Here is a 15,753-nt window from a genome sequence, read left to right on the forward strand (position 1 = left end):
CGCATGTTTCCAACCAATATGATTTTGAGCTTTCTTTTGCCAATTGGGCCTGCAATACTTCAATATACAATATATCAAACTTATATAGAAAGCCATGCCTTTCAGGGGAGAAAAAAAAAGCTAGGAAAAATTAGGAAACACCAAGGGTCAACATGTTTTGCTATGCTGCCTATACACTATCATTTTCTGAATCTGAGACATTATCACCAGTAATTTCTGTTTTTTTAAGATTCTTTTTAATTTTTTGTTGTTATAGTATTCTGAAAACATTTTCTCTATATCGAGAAAAAGTTTTTTCTATATACTTTATATGTAGTCTATTTCCTGCTTTATTGCATTTGCAAATATAATCTAAATCTTTACATCTACCTCATTTAATAATGCATCTATATGTATTATTAAAGCGTAGCTATATAGACATTGTTTTAAAACTCCAATATTTTCCCATAAAGTTTCTATTTTTTTTTCAAAATAGGAATAAAGTAAAAAAATAGCACCTTGGAAAACAATGAAACTTCTGCCCCTTATCTTTAAAATAAAGTTCACATTTTGAAATAATAATGTTCCAAAGTTATTAAGAATGTATTTGATTGGTATTTTCTTTTTTCACTTAGCTTTCCTGTATAGAATAAAGAAGAACATTCCAGAAGAGTGTATTCTGGAATTTAACTTACCATTTCAAGATCAAGATTTGACTTGGAATCACTTTCCCAATCAAAACTTCCAAATAAAATTTTGATTTTTCAGCTTTAGATCACAACATTTACTTTTGCATTTTATAATGGCAAGCCTCAAGATAATGCTTCCTTAGAATTTAATGAACATATTACCTAGATCTTCAATATTGAGATTCTTCATAAGCCACTGTACTATGTCAGCTCCTGAAGAGAGGGGGGAGGGGGAGGGAGGGAGAGAGAGACAGATAAAAAGCATAACATAAACCATACATAAATAAGTAATTTTCAGACGTGACAGCTGTTGCTTCCAACAAGGAAAAAGCTTATTCTTCTAGCTGAGCTGTTGCTGTCATATCTTCTGTAGTCAATATACATAAAATGCCTTCTGCTAGCTCCATCTCAATTTCATCATTAGAATTAAATGATTGTTCAATGACATCTCTGTTTCAATTCAAGTGAATATAGGTAGCCATATATCCAACAAGGGACTCCTCAAAGCCATTTGACTCAGAGGCAGGGTTCACACAACACAGTAGACTATGCTACTCAATTTGTGGAGCTTGTTTTAACATATTATGTGACTCTGGCCACTGAATTTATTTGGGTTTACCATTATTATTATTTTGGTGGTAATGGTTGTTAAACTTATATCCCATCTTTATTTAATAAAACTTAGGTGGAAATATATCTTGTTGTCTACTTTGTTTTCCTTGTGAGGTGAGTTGGGCTGAGTGACTGGTCCAAAGTCACCCATCCAACTTTCATGCATCAAGGGCTAGAACTCAGTAGTATCTCAGTTTATAATCTAGTACCTTACTCTCTACATCAAATTGGGTTTCGCTCATACACACACATAAGCTTATATCTCAGCCATATATCTCCACAAGCTTGTAAACATTAATGATATATCTCCACATGCTCTGTGAAGTGAGATGGGTGAATGTGATGAATGAATGAATGAACAAAGACAGCAGTTACGTTTGCTAATTTATTTTTTCTGCTTAGCATTTTATAGGAACCCAGATGGAATCTGATCCTTGAACACAAAACCACATATCATTGCATAGGGAAGACAAAAACAACGAAGCTCCCACAGTAGTATGCAGAGTACTTAACTATGAATGCCCTGATGCAAGTTTTTCTAACAGTTCACAGCAAAAAAAATTTTTTAAAAAAACCCCATAAAATTCATGTATCAAGAATTATTTATTGAGAGTTTGCAAAAGGAAAAATGCATGGTCACCAGGCAACATCCTATTGAGGACAAGAGTGTCCTGAGAGAAGAGGAAAAAGGCTGCCAAGTACACACCACCCTAGTGAACCTGCATAGCCATAAGGGTGGATGAGGCCAAGCTAATTCAACAAGGCCATTTTTGTGATCTTCTAAAATACAATCGAGGGATGCGGTGGCTCAGTGGGTTAGGACGCTGAGCTTGTCGATCAGAAGGTCGGCAGTTTGGCGGGTCGAATCCCGAGTGCCGCGTAACAGAGTGAGCGCCTGTTACTCGTCCCAGCTTCTGCCAACCTAGCAGTTCGAAAGCACGTAAAAATGCAAGTAGAAAAATAGGGACCACTACGGTGGGAAGGTAACAGCGTTCCATGCACCTTTGGCATCTAGTCATGCCGGCCACATGACCATGGAGACGTCCTCGGACAAGCGCTGGCTCTTCGGCTTTGAAACGAAGATGAGCACCAGCCCCTAGAGTCGGAAACGACTAGCATGCATGTACGGGGGAACCTTTACCTTCACCTAAAATACAATTTTCAAATTGGGGGCCACTTCCATTCTCCCTGTGGCTTAGGGGCAGTCAGTAGCCTCATTCCATTCATTATGCAAAGCGGTGACTTGGTTCCCTGCTCCAAAGGCTTGGATGGTGGCATCTCTGTGTTTCTTATTTTATTTATTTATTAAACCTCATGCTACCCATCTTATAGAGGTGAACTCTTCCCATGTGTTGTTTTTCCGTATTATTTCTTATCAGTCAGGAGTTTTCTGAGTAAAGTGGAAGGGACATATTTTACAGTTTTTTTCAATCTATTACTGGCAGCAAGCAACCAAACGATAGACGTGTGGTTGTTTAAGCATTAAAAACAAGAGCCTTCTTTCTTTTCCCAAAGAAGTTGACAAATTAAAGATGTACAAAGCTTTGATAGAAATAACCTCCAAAGTATACATATATACAAATATCATTTCTTCATGCACCTTAAAAACCTAAAGGATTTTCTTTAAGAAAAGAACATAGAAAATGTTTCCAGTAGCTCCCCAGTTTTCTCCAGACTGAAGGATTATTTTTTGCTGACTTTGCCAGACCATTAATTATCGCCTGTCAAAAATAATTACTCACCCTTAGGATAATGACAAGCTTTTCCTCCCCTGTTAATTACTGTCCTTGCTAACAGTCTGATCAGCATTCATCAAGATGACAGACAGATTTATCCTCTCATCCTCTGCTTGTCTTTCTTACCTCAGACAGTCAGTAATTCAACCAAGAATTTTACAAAGAAAAAGACTAGGCTGGCTACATCATATGGTACCACCCTATCCATGAACCATTTTCTGAATCTGCTGAATAAACATAATACAGGGACCAATTGACTTTCAATTTTTTTTAAAGAAAGTCCTTCAGAGAATCTGATTCTAGCTGTATTTTATAAAGAGGAATAGGATACACACACACACCCTTATCTATCCATAATTATCCCTTCCAGCTATAACAATAGCAGTTAGACTTATATACAAATTCATATAGTGCTTTACAGCTCTCTCTAGCCCTATCTACGGTAAGTGGTTTGCAGAGTCAGTCTACTGCCACCAATAATCATTTCAAACTATATTACAGGCTTTAAGATGGCGGACGTGTCGGGTGGAGCTCCGTAAGCTCCAGCTGTTGGGCGTCCCTTAGGAGCCCCTCAGGGGTCGTTTTGGGCCCTCTGGGTAGGGGATTTGGATTGCTAAATCCATGAAGTTACGAGGCAAATAATGAGGTAGTTTACTGTTTGCTTGTTCTACCTGCGAGCTGCCTCTTTCCATCTGCTCTTTCCATCTGCTCTCGTCTTTTGCGGTGTTCGCTGGGCTCGGCTTTTTCGGCCTGCCGGCTCCTGCTGCCCCAGCGTCTCCGGGCCTTCCCGGGGATGCTGCGGTCGGCGGCGAAGGTGTTTTCCGTTGTTTTGGGCCGCCATGGGCCGTTGGATCAACATTGCTATTTTAAGCAATTTTCGGCCGTTCTCGGCAGCGTTCTCGGCGTCCTCGGAGCTCCAGCTGATCGGCGCTTCCGGGAGAGGAGAGGAGAGCTTGTACGAGATGCCTGCGGACTATTCTGGCGGCGGCAGCAGCGGCAGCGACGGCGGCAGCGGCGGCGACATTTTGAATCACTCTACCTGCCTTGGGCCGTCTTTGATTGCTGCCTCTTGGCCCGCTCTTGTTAGACCGTTTGCTCGCTCGATCGCTTGCCCGACCGTCCGCCCGCTCCCGCCTGAGCCTTTTCGGCCCGTTTTCCATCGGCGGCAGGAATGGCTGGATCGTTTTTTGTTCTGGCGGCGTCCTGGTGGCGGCAGCAATGGCGGCGGCGTCTGCAACGGCGCTCCGGTGGTGGTAGCGGCCTTGGTGGCTCAGCATCGATGTTGCACTCGACTTGTCTTCTCCCCCGTCTGCTTTGCTTGTTCCAGATGGACTGGTACCCTCACTGTTGCTGGTGGCCCTGGAGGTTCTTGGGTTAGCCGGTTAACTCCGGTGGATCCCAATGGAGCCCAGCGGTCCCTTGAAAGACCTATGCTCTCCGTGGCACCTGTTGTGATCCTGGTCGGTGCCAATGGATTTTTGGACCTAAGGGAGTTAGACTCAGTAGACCACAATCTGGAAGGCCCCAATGATTGCAGAACTGAGGGCCCATGGAGTTGTGGCCATGAACAATCTCCTGGAACGGCAGAGCAACGGAGGACTCGGCTGTTTAGCAGGGCAGACTTTGATGGCGTACTACGATGGATTATTATACCACCATACTTTTGCCTTCGGACTGTTGCTTATTGTCACCTACATATTATCCCCTAAGGATTCAGAGTTCCCTGGGTAATAGCCACCGTGAGAGGGTGGCTTGAACTTACATCTGCTGCCCCTAGAGGTGAGAGCTCTAGGGGACATGCTATACCCAGGATGGGTGTTTCAGACCCCCCCCCCCAGGAATAGGCCTTGCGACTGTTGTGAGAGGACGGTGGTTGGCCTGTCCTGGGGGTGCACCCAGCTTAGTGGCAGTGGCTGGGTGGAGGGCCGGGACACCTATTTGTCCTCTGCTTAGACCCTCCTTACTGACTATGGACTGCCTGCATCTGGACTGCTCTTATGCCTTATCTTAGGTATTCTTTTACGGACTTGCTCGCCCTCAGGGGTGCTCCCCCTTCCTGGGGGCGACCCGCCTTTCCAGCCGCGTACAATCTCGAGGAAGGGCCCACTTGTTGGGACCCTGAGAGATGGCTGGGCACGGGTAGGGGCCTCCGACGTAAACCTAATAAGAGGCCCCTGGTTTGTTTTTTGTCGAAATTTTTTCAGGGGTTAGGGAGGAGGGAGGGTACTTCTTTTGGTTGTTTGGACGAGGGGGGCAGTCCAACAACCTCTGTTCAGGCCAGTGCTAAGGCGGATCGCGGGGGGGAGGAGCAGGGGTCGGTTGCTTCTGGGGCTCCAGGGCCAGTCGTGGGATTACCTATTCCCACGACGTTAGGGAATGGCAGCAGGTGTAGGAACAGAGGGCCGTATCGATCTCTGGGAAGGTCTCTCCGCTGCTAACAAGCGGTGAGGCACTCCGACCCTCTGGCTCCGCCCCGAGGTCCCGGGAGTGAGGATGTGCAGCCTCCTGAGCTCCGGCTGGTGTACTTGAATGCCAGGTCTGTCGTTAATAAAGCTCCTCTCGTCCATGACTTGGTCGAGGGTGAGCAGGCGGACCTGGCTTGCATCACGGAAACTTGGTTGGGCCCAGAGGGCGGTGTTCCTCTGGTTGATCTTTGCCCACCAGGTTTCCGGGTGCTACACCGGCCTCGGGCTCAGGGTAGGGGTGGGGGAGTGGCTGTTGTTATGAGGGAGACCTTGTGTCCACAGGAGGCCACCGTTCCCCAGATAGTCGGGTGTGAGTCTCTCTTCTTGAGATGCGGCCCTGGTGCGCAGTTGGGCTTGCTGCTGGTGTACCTTTCGCCTAGTCACGCAGCAGCAGCCCTGCCTGAGCTTCTCGATGTCCTCTCTGGGTTGGTGATTGAGTTCCCGAAACTTATAGTTTTGGGGGACTTCAATCTACCATCTCTGGGAGGATCATCTGAGTTGGCTCGGGAGTTCATGGCTTCCATGACGGCCATGGACCTGACGCAAGTGATTTCGGGACCGACTCATGAGGGAGGCCACACCCTTGACCTAGTTTTCTTATCTGGACGGTGGTTAGATGATCTTGGTGGGGGCTCCCCAATTGTTATGCCCCTGTCATGGACCGATCATCATCTCCTGCGGCTGGTCTTCCGTTTTGCCACCCCCCGCCGTGGGTGTGTGGAACCTATCAAATGGTACCGCTCCAGACGCTTAATGGATCCCCAGAGGTTCCAGGCGGCGCTGGGGTCCCCACCTGCCTCCCTTGCTCACAGCTCGGCAGACGCCTTAGTGGAAGCCTGGGAAAGGGCGGCCACTGAGGCTCTTGACCAAGTTGTACCCCTGCGGCCCCTGACCCGGTGCAGATCCCGTCGAGCCCCATGGTTCTCCGTGGAGCTCCGGGAGATGAAGCGTCGGAGACGGGGCCTAGAGAGCGGTTGGAGATCCAGCCGATCCGAATCCGATCGATTGCGATTAAGAACCTACACTAGGTCTTATCTCGCTGCGATAAGGGAGGCGAGGTCTAACCACTTCGCCACCCTTATCGCGTCCGCAGATAATCGCCCGGCCGCCCTGTTTAGGGTGACTCGCTCCCTCCTGAATCAGGAGGTGAGGGAGGATCCCTTGCAGGGTCGCGCCGAGGAGTTTAACCAGCATCTGTCGGACAAAATCGCTCGGATTCGGATCGGTCTGGACTCTGACTGGGCAGAGTCTGTCGAGCAGGACACGGGTGGTCTTGTCGATATCACCTGGGAGGAGTTTGATTCTGTGACTCCGGAGGAAGTGGACAGGATCATGGGGAGGCTGAGCACCACCACATGTTTATTGGACCCGTGCCCTTCCTGGCTGGTCTATGCAGCCCGGGAGAGGACACGCAGCTGGTTCCAGGCAGTTATATCGGCTTCTTTGAGTGAGGGTAGCTTCCCCGCCGTCTTGAAAGAGGCGGTGGTGAGGCCTCTCCTCAAGAAGCCTGCCTTGGACCCAGCTGTATTGAACAACTTTCGTCCTGTCTCCAACCTTCGCTTTCTTGCGAAGGTTGTTGAGAGTGTGGTGGCACATCAGCTCCCTCTGGTCCTGGATGAAGCGGATTATCTAGACCCGTACCAATCGGGTTTCAGGCCCGGGTACAGCACGGAGACGGCATTGGTCGCGCTGGTGAATGATCTCTGGAGGGCCCGGGACAGGGGGCATTCCTCTGTTCTGGTCCTATTAGACCTCTCAGCGGCTTTCGATACCATCGACCATGGTATCTTGCTGCGGCGTCTTAGGGGATTGGGAGTGGGAGGCACGGTTTTACAGTGGTTCTCCTCCTATCTCCAGGGACGCTCGCAGTCGGTGTTGGCAGGAGGGCAGAGGTCGACCGCGAGGTCTCTCATTTGTGGAGTTCCTCAGGGGTCGGTCCTCTCGCCTCTCCTGTTCAACATCTATATGAAACCGCTGGGTGAGATCATTCGTGGTTTTGGAGTTGGGTATCATCAGTATGCTGATGATACCCAGCTTTTCTTTTCGACCCCAAACCACCCCAGTGATGCCCTCACCGTGATGTCCCGTTGCCTGGAGGCGGTTCGGGTCTGGATGGGGAGGAACAGACTTCAACTCAACCCCGACAAGACCGAGTGGCTTTGCATACCTTCATCCCGGGTTTATTCGGACATTCCATCTCTTTCTATGGGGGGCGAATTATTACCCCCCGTAGATAGGGCTCGCAACTTGGGAGTCCTCCTGGATTCACGGCTCACTCTGGAAGATCACATAGGAGCTGTGACTAGGGGGGCTTTCGCCCAGGTTCGCCTGGTGCGCCAGTTGCGGCCCTATCTAAGCCGGGATGATCTATGCACAGTCACTCACGCGCTCGTGACCTCTCGACTAGACTACTGCAACGCTCTCTACATGGGGCTGCCCTTGAGGACCACCCGGAAGCTCCAACTGGCACAGAATGCAGCCGCGAGAGTTGTGTTGGGAGTTTCCCGATACTCCCATGTTACACCTCTGCTCCGTGAGCTGCATTGGTTGCCAGTTGTCTTCCGGGTGAGATTCAAGGTACTAGTCATGGTGTTTAAAGCCCTACATGGCAGGGGTCCGGAGTACCTCAGGGAACACCTGCTGCCGGCGTCAACTTCCCTCCGCCCTGTGCGTTCCCACAGAGAGGGCCTCCTCAGGGTGCCACCGGTCAGAGAATGTAGATTGGTGGCCCCCAGGGGGAGGTCTTTCTCTGTGGGCGCCCCGGAGCTATGGAACCAGTTACCGGTTGAGCTCCGGACGGCGCCCGATCTTCGCTCCTTTCGCCGCGATCTGAAAACATACCTGTTCGAACAAGCCGGCCTGGCCTGAGGAGGGATTGGTGGGGTTTTTACTATCACTTTATTGGGGTTTTATTAATGTATTTATTGTTGGGCATGTATTTAATTACTTTTTAATTTTTGTAGCTTTGTGTTTTATTCTTGCCCTGTACACCGCCCTGAGTCCTTCGGGAGAAGGGCGGTATACAAATATTAATAAATTAAATTAAATTAAATAATCTAGGTCTTCATTTTACTGACCTTGGAAGGCGGCAAGGCTGAGTCAATCTTGAGCTGGTCAGGATTGAACTGCTGGCAGTCGGCAGAATTAGCTTGCAATACTGCATTCTAACTACTGCACCACCATGGCTCAGAATCAGGGTTTACTTTTTTCTCCTAAACATGATCTTCAATAAACTAATTTAGGTGTTTGGTTTTTTTTAACCAAGCAGGAAAATATGAGACAACAATGCAGTTGGTTTTTTTTACACATTTCTCAATAAAGGTCAGGAGAATGAACTATAGAATTACATTACACTTCAGGTATAAGACACAGAGCAACACATAAGGGATAAGCACAATGGAAATAAGTAATCATTTGGTTTCAAAATAGAGCCTTTTTAACATTCTGTTCCCATGTTAATTGGACATCCATCCTGGATTTTTTTTTTCTTCCAGTGCATCAAATTACTGCCTCTTCCCTCCCTCCCCTATTTTTCATCCTTTGGAAGAATCAGAGATATGATGGGGAGATTATATTTTAATTGATTAGTCCTATTGCCTTGAGTAGAAGCTCTCAATATAGCCAATGATTTCAAATACTGAACTATACTGGATGGAGCTCCCTTCATATGCCTTCTCCTCACTGCTTTCATAAAGGATTTGCTGATAAACTAGAAAAGGGTATGCTTTGCAGAAGAGCAAAAACATTAATAATATATCCTGTAAAGTACAAAATATCAGCTGTGGCTCAAATTGGACTGTCTGTACATAAAAAGGAGGTATCTAGTGGCTTAGATGTTATGATAACACCCCACCCCCACCCCCGCAAATCTGTAGAACTAAGGAGCTTAGTGGATCATTGTAGTTGTTAAGTGAATCATACAGACCTGGCTTCCCCACATTGTCGGAAGCCAGCGGGAAGGTTACAAACAGTGATCACATGAACCTGGGACAACGCAACTGTCATAAATACATGCCAGTTGACAAGTGCCCAAATTTTGATCACATGACCTTGGGGATTCTGCAACGGTCATAAGCATGAAAAATAGTTACAAGCAGTGGTGGGATTCAGCCGGTTCGCACAACTTCGGCAGAACCGGTAGCTAATTTTTTGTTGCCCAGGCCCAGAATGGACTTCTGGAAGTGGTAACCACACAGACAACCAGTTGTTCGCATATTTGAATCCCACCACTGGTCACAAGTCACTTTTTAGGTGCCTTCTAATTTTGAACAGTCAGTAAATGAATGGTTGTAAGCCAAGGACTCCTTGCATACTGAACAGCTGAATGAGAATACTGTGTGATTAAGTAATGGATTAGGAAAGTGAATGGAATAATGTAGAATATCCTATCAAGGGAAACAATATTGCAATAAACTGTTATGTGGATTCCAAATTACCATATACACAAATGTCTTTATTTTGCATTTAATCTGACTAAAGACGCTTTCTTTTTTTTAATAGTAGTATTCAAGGGAAGAAAGGAAAATGAGGAAGCATGCATTTTCAATATAACACAAACACAAATATAAGACTTCATTCTATATTGAAAACTATTCTATCACAGTAGAATGGTTCACCCCAAAAATCCTTTATTGTTTGTATAGTACGCCGCTCTATATAAATTGATGTAAGCAATTCTTTTTTATATGAATCCATTTCTATGAGTTACTACATAAGGAAACAGGCGGTAAAGGGCGTTTTTTTTTCTTCTTTTCATCAGTTTGTCAACTATCTGTTCATTCCAGGAGCAAAAAGTGAAGTTACATTGTTACATGTCATCGACAAAACTGATCATAAATGGTAAAGCTGCCCATTCGTCCAGCAAAGTACTAGAGAGACGGGACTATTTCCTCTTATATATTGGATCACAAACCCATGTAAATGATACCAAGCATTTTCAGAAGTCAAGAACCTGTCACAGTGACAAATAGCAAGGCAGTCAAGAAAACAGGTAGTAAAAATTGTGTGTTCAAATCTGAGAAACGGAATGAATTATAGATTGAAACCTGCAGGTAGTAGAGATGAACATGCTAGAAACAGACAATTTTCTCTGACTCCCTCTGAAGTTTCTTCTGCAATGTTCCCAAGGGTTGAGGCATACTTTAGAATAAAGTTGAGACACAGGGCTCAAAGCCAATCAATCCTATGACACAAAGTGTCTTTTAACAGTCACCTGGGCTCTATTACCTTCATTTAGCTACGCATTGGTAGATTTCAGGAATGCTATAGTAACTAGAAGCTTAGGGTAAGTTCCGAAGTTGTTTTGGAAACTGTAGCTATTACAGAATAGAGTTTTTTAATAAATAACTTTTTCCCCCCAGGCTCTTTCTTGTCAACACTACTTCAACTGTATAAACTGAGATTGCTATTCAACATAAGAGTGGTGCAGCTGTGCTATGCCAAATAAGTTAACTCCTGGTCATTCTGGGTCTGGTTCAAAATACAAGCATTGACCTTGAGCGCCCTTTCTTCTTTAGCACTAGCTTATATAAAGGATTGCATACAGGTACTCATTGACTTATGACCATTGACTTATTAGCCCAAAATTTATGTTGCTAAGTGAGGCAGTTAAGTGAATTTTGCCCCACTTTATGGCCAGAGCTGTTAAGTTGAATCACTGCAGTTGTTAAATTAGTAAGATGGTTGCTAACTGAATCTGGCTTTCCCACTGACTTTGCTGGTCAGAAGTTTGCAAAAGGTGATCACGTGACCCCATGATTCTGCAACCGTCATAAATATAAGTCAGTTGCCAAGCGTCTGAATTTTGATCACATGATTATAGGGATGTTGCAATGGTTGTAAGTGTGAAAACAGTCATGTCACTTTTCCTGTGCTGTTGTAAGTTCAAATGGTCACTAAATGAACTGTTGTAAGTCGAGGATTACCTGTATCTCTAGGCATAACTGTACCATGCCTTAAAATCTTATGGGGTTGTCATTGAAGGTACCAATGTAAGACCTCAATGCTGATTAATTTTAGAGAAACCATGGTGGTGGAAGAAACAGGGTTAGAAATACTTTTGTTCAGAGAATTTCTTGGCGACAGCCCCCCCTCCCCCAAAAGCCCAAGCTTTACAAAAGCAATTTTAATGAAGCTTTCAAAATTCAGTGGCATTTAGCGTAGATGTTTAACTTACGTTATAACTGTTTTATTATTTGAGGAAATCTAATAAAACAAACTGTTTACAGATACAGTTTTAAAATAACAGGAGCCAACAAAATAATACTACATGATTCAGTGTACTGTTTCTCCAGATGGCTAAACAGTTGTCATGTAAAAATAGATGAGGATTCTGAAAATCTCGAATATTATTTTAAAATGCTCATGGCAATTAAGTATATAATAAGACACGCGAAGCAACTAATGTGCCTCTCTTAGCTAGTTCCTCCCCAAAATCCTTTTTCATTTATGCAACCGTAAATGAAAGCAAGCAGCCATTAGATGGCACTCAGTCCATGCATCCCGTTCTTTCATTCAGAACATAAACCATATATATTCTTACCTATGTAAGAGAACTAGTTCAGGCAGTCACCAGGAGTCAGCACCAAGTCAGAGGCATAAGGATGTATGTATGTATGTATGTATGTATGTATGTATGTATGTATATATATATATATATATATATATATATATATATATATATATATATATATATATATATATATATATATATATATATATATATATATATATATATATATATATATATATATATATATATATATATATATATATATATATATATATATATATATATGTGTGTGTGTGTGTGTGTGTGTGTGTGTGTGTGTGTGTGTATTATATATCAGAGTAGACTAGAAATGCACACAAGAAGTATTGGGAAAAGATAAGCTGTGTCTTTTGTAGGACATCATTAACTCCCAACGTTTTAAAACGAGTGTTTTGCTTACATGAACACCTCATGGTTCATTTGAAAAACATACCCTCTCCTGAAGTAAAACATACCTCTCCCCTGAATTAAAAAATTGAAGGGAGAGCAGGCAAATTATCATTGTCGGTCTCTCTCTTACGCTGGCTGCCTAGCGTTTATTTGCCAATTATTTATTTATTTTATTCAAATATAACTGCCTTGCCTGGTGCCAACAGATTTCGGATAGAATATAATTAATGCAACAAATTAAACATGAAGCCATAAATCTTAAGACAATTCAGCCATAAACATTATCAGATATGGAAATACCGCTAGTAAATGAAGAAATATGAAAAACGAACCACAATCAATAAATCTGCAAATTTGAGTAAATAGGGCTTCATTTGATGCCCCTCAAAATGTCAACAGTGGCATAGGCCCAGCCTTTTTGAAGAGGTATTTCATGCTGGGATGCCATAGCTAAGAAGGTTCTCTCTCAGATAATAGACAATTGTCATCTGGAGAAGGGTACGGTTGGAAAAAAACTGCTCTCAAATATCAAGATCCCAAGCTCATCATCCATACTTTAAACTTGCCCTGGGAATCACTGATGTTTCTCCAAAGTCAGTGTTGTATGGATTCTGTTCCAACAGCAAGCTAGATTTCTGCACTAACTGCAGCTTCCAAGTTGTGTTTAAGACTTAGATTAAATGTATCATCCCCCAAATCAGCAATATTCTGATTTTTTAAAAGTAGGTTTTGATAGTACGTTTTATTGTATGCTGCACAGACTCACTTCTTAGGAGATGGGCAGCCATATAAGTTAAACAGACAAACAAGCTTATCCCACATTAGGAAAGGGATAAGGATCTATCCTATCTTCCCACCTAACGCTAGGTTCCCATTTTCCCGACCTCATACTAAAATCTGCCTGATCCTTTTCTTTCATCTCTCTCAATATGCTTGAAACCAAGGGTCACAGTGCCACTGTTATAAATGTGACAGAATCAAAATTCAGCACCCCTGTTCTTAAGCAATAGAAAACAACATAGAAAATATAAAAGTGAAATATAAAATCCACATTTGATATGCAACAGCATGTCAAAAGGTAAGGACCCAGCAAATGGTTATTTAAGAGTTCCACTAGGAAGGAAATTTCATGTAACTCCATGTTGAGCCACAACACCTGAAATCAATTTTATACACTTTCCCTATAATTCATATGTAAATTACTTTTTCATGTTAGCATCAAAATTTCTAACTCTTCCATTTGAAAGTACAATAAATGCTTTACTCTTGTTACCAGCATGTGGTAATTGCTCCATTTGCTACCAACAACATGCATCAAGGCATAAATATTGCTTGAGAGCAATGAGAGTGAGTACTATTTTTATGTTACATAGATGCCTCTTGGGCAGGTAGTAGCAGCTCTGTCTGTATAATACCAACATGAAATTGGTACATTTTTAGTTGGCAAAGCATCAGCATTTGGAATTTTAAGGCACTATAAGTTCTATATAAGAATCCAACAATACAGAGAATAGTAATAGCACTTAGACTTATATACTGCTTCACAGGGCTTTATAGCCCTTTCTAAGCAGTTTACAGAGTCAGCATATTGCCCCCAATGAAATGGGTCCTCATTTTACTGACCTCGGAAGGATGGAAGGCTGAGTCAACCTTGAGCTGGTCAGGATCAAATTGTTGGCAGTCGGCAGAGTTAGCCTGCAGTACTGCATTCTAACCACTGTGCCATCACTCTTTTGTTTGCTATACAACTTGAAACAATACTGTACCAAAATCTGCATTTTGAACTCAGCTCATAACTGCAGACTGCAGTTCTTCTGGCTAGGTTTTTCCAGTTCTTCAATCTCCCAAAATAACATTATTACAAGATAAAAAGGATCACCAGCTTAAAGAGATGATAATGAAGTCTTTTACCAGCATCCAAGATTTCATATTTAAGTTAGAGATTCCTGATTCCCAGGGAAAAAAATGGTGGACTGAAGACATCTCTGCAAAAAGCAGAGCCAATAACAGGGTGGAATGAATAGTTTTTCAATTATTAGGAAACTTTTGAATGACAGATTTTAGAGAACTAGGTAAGTTTTCTTCAATTCTTACTAAAATACATTTTAACTACTAGCTTAAGAACTTTCAAAAAGTTTTTTGGAGAAAATAAATGGCAAAAAGGTGATTAAAACTTTGATTTTAGAAAGTCACAATTGGATTACTGGTTTGAAGTGAGATTTTGGAATTGTAAAGAATCCTTCCTGTGGAAAAATGCTTTTGTTTGGAATTAAAAAGAAAACAATTAAGACAAAATCTTAAAAATTGGACACTAGAGTAACTGTGACTAAAGGTTACATTTAAAGGAGAAGAACCCCCAAACTCAATTTCCAGTTAGAGAATGAAGAGAAATATTTAAATGTCAGACATAATGAAGAATATTTTTGAACAATAGACCCAGAAATTAATTTTAAAAGTGTCTGTACCTATAGATAGACTATGTCTAAAAGAGATTATTGGGAGATGTTTAAGTCGGTTATAAGATGGGCAGCTATATAAATATTTTAAATAAATAATAAAATAAATAAATAAGAGTAACAACTTTGGTGTAGTGATTAAGGTGTTGGGTTAGAAACCAGTGGACCCACCTCAGGCATGAAAGCTGACTAGGCCAGTCACCCTCTTTCAGCCCAACTCACCTCACGGGGTTGAGGTGGAGAAAATGGGAGAAAAAAGTGTTGGTATGTTTGGCACTTTAACTTATTTGTGTGCATAAAATAAAAGGATTTTTTTTTAAAGTTATGGCTGACAAGATTGAGACTGAACTGAAACTGGATTTAAAAATGACAGGCTGACATGGAAAAAGATGTTGCACTGGACACACAAAAGAAACTTGCTGTTTTGATAATTAAAAAAGAATATACAAACAAACTAATCAAGAAAATCATCCTAATAATTTTCCTATATTGATTTTACAAAAGAGGCTTGTTAAAGGTTTGAAGAATTTTGTGAGAAGGGATAAAGAAAAAATGAAAAGATATTGAATTCTGCCATGTTATTGGAAGTGACTAATTGTTTGTGCTTGTGATGGTGCAAAGCCATTTCTTTATATATTTCTTTTTCTTTTTATTATATTTTTCTTTTTTCTATTTCTGTATTTTTCCCTTTTCTGCACCTTCTGCTTTTTTTCTTTTTATGCTTTTAGTGTTTTCCAGTTTCTTTTGTTTTATTGTTGCAATTATAATTCTTAATATTTATTTGATTTGATTTGATTTTTATCCCAACTGTATTATATAACTAAAGACAGCAAATACACTTAATGCTTCTTCCTTCTGTTTTCCACACAACATCAA

General features: G+C 42.6%; 1 protein-coding gene across 5 annotated transcripts in view; it reads right to left on the bottom strand.

Moving 5' to 3' along the window:
* RGS6 (regulator of G protein signaling 6) overlaps positions 1-15,753 on the bottom strand; it is a gene marked incomplete at its 3' end in the record, with an annotated part of 231,505 nt that overhangs the window by 82,002 nt on the left and 133,750 nt on the right. For all 5 annotated transcript variants that reach the window (XM_081315534.1, XM_081315536.1, XM_081315535.1 and 2 more), the window contains exon 3: positions 831-881. In XM_081315534.1, coding sequence (XP_081171660.1) covers positions 831-881 — 51 coding nt within the window. The remainder of the gene's footprint in view (positions 1-830; positions 882-15,753) is intronic.

This window comes from Vipera berus (genome assembly GCF_964194415.1).
Source record: "Vipera berus genome assembly, chromosome: 1".
Taxonomy (NCBI): domain Eukaryota; kingdom Metazoa; phylum Chordata; class Lepidosauria; order Squamata; family Viperidae; genus Vipera; species Vipera berus.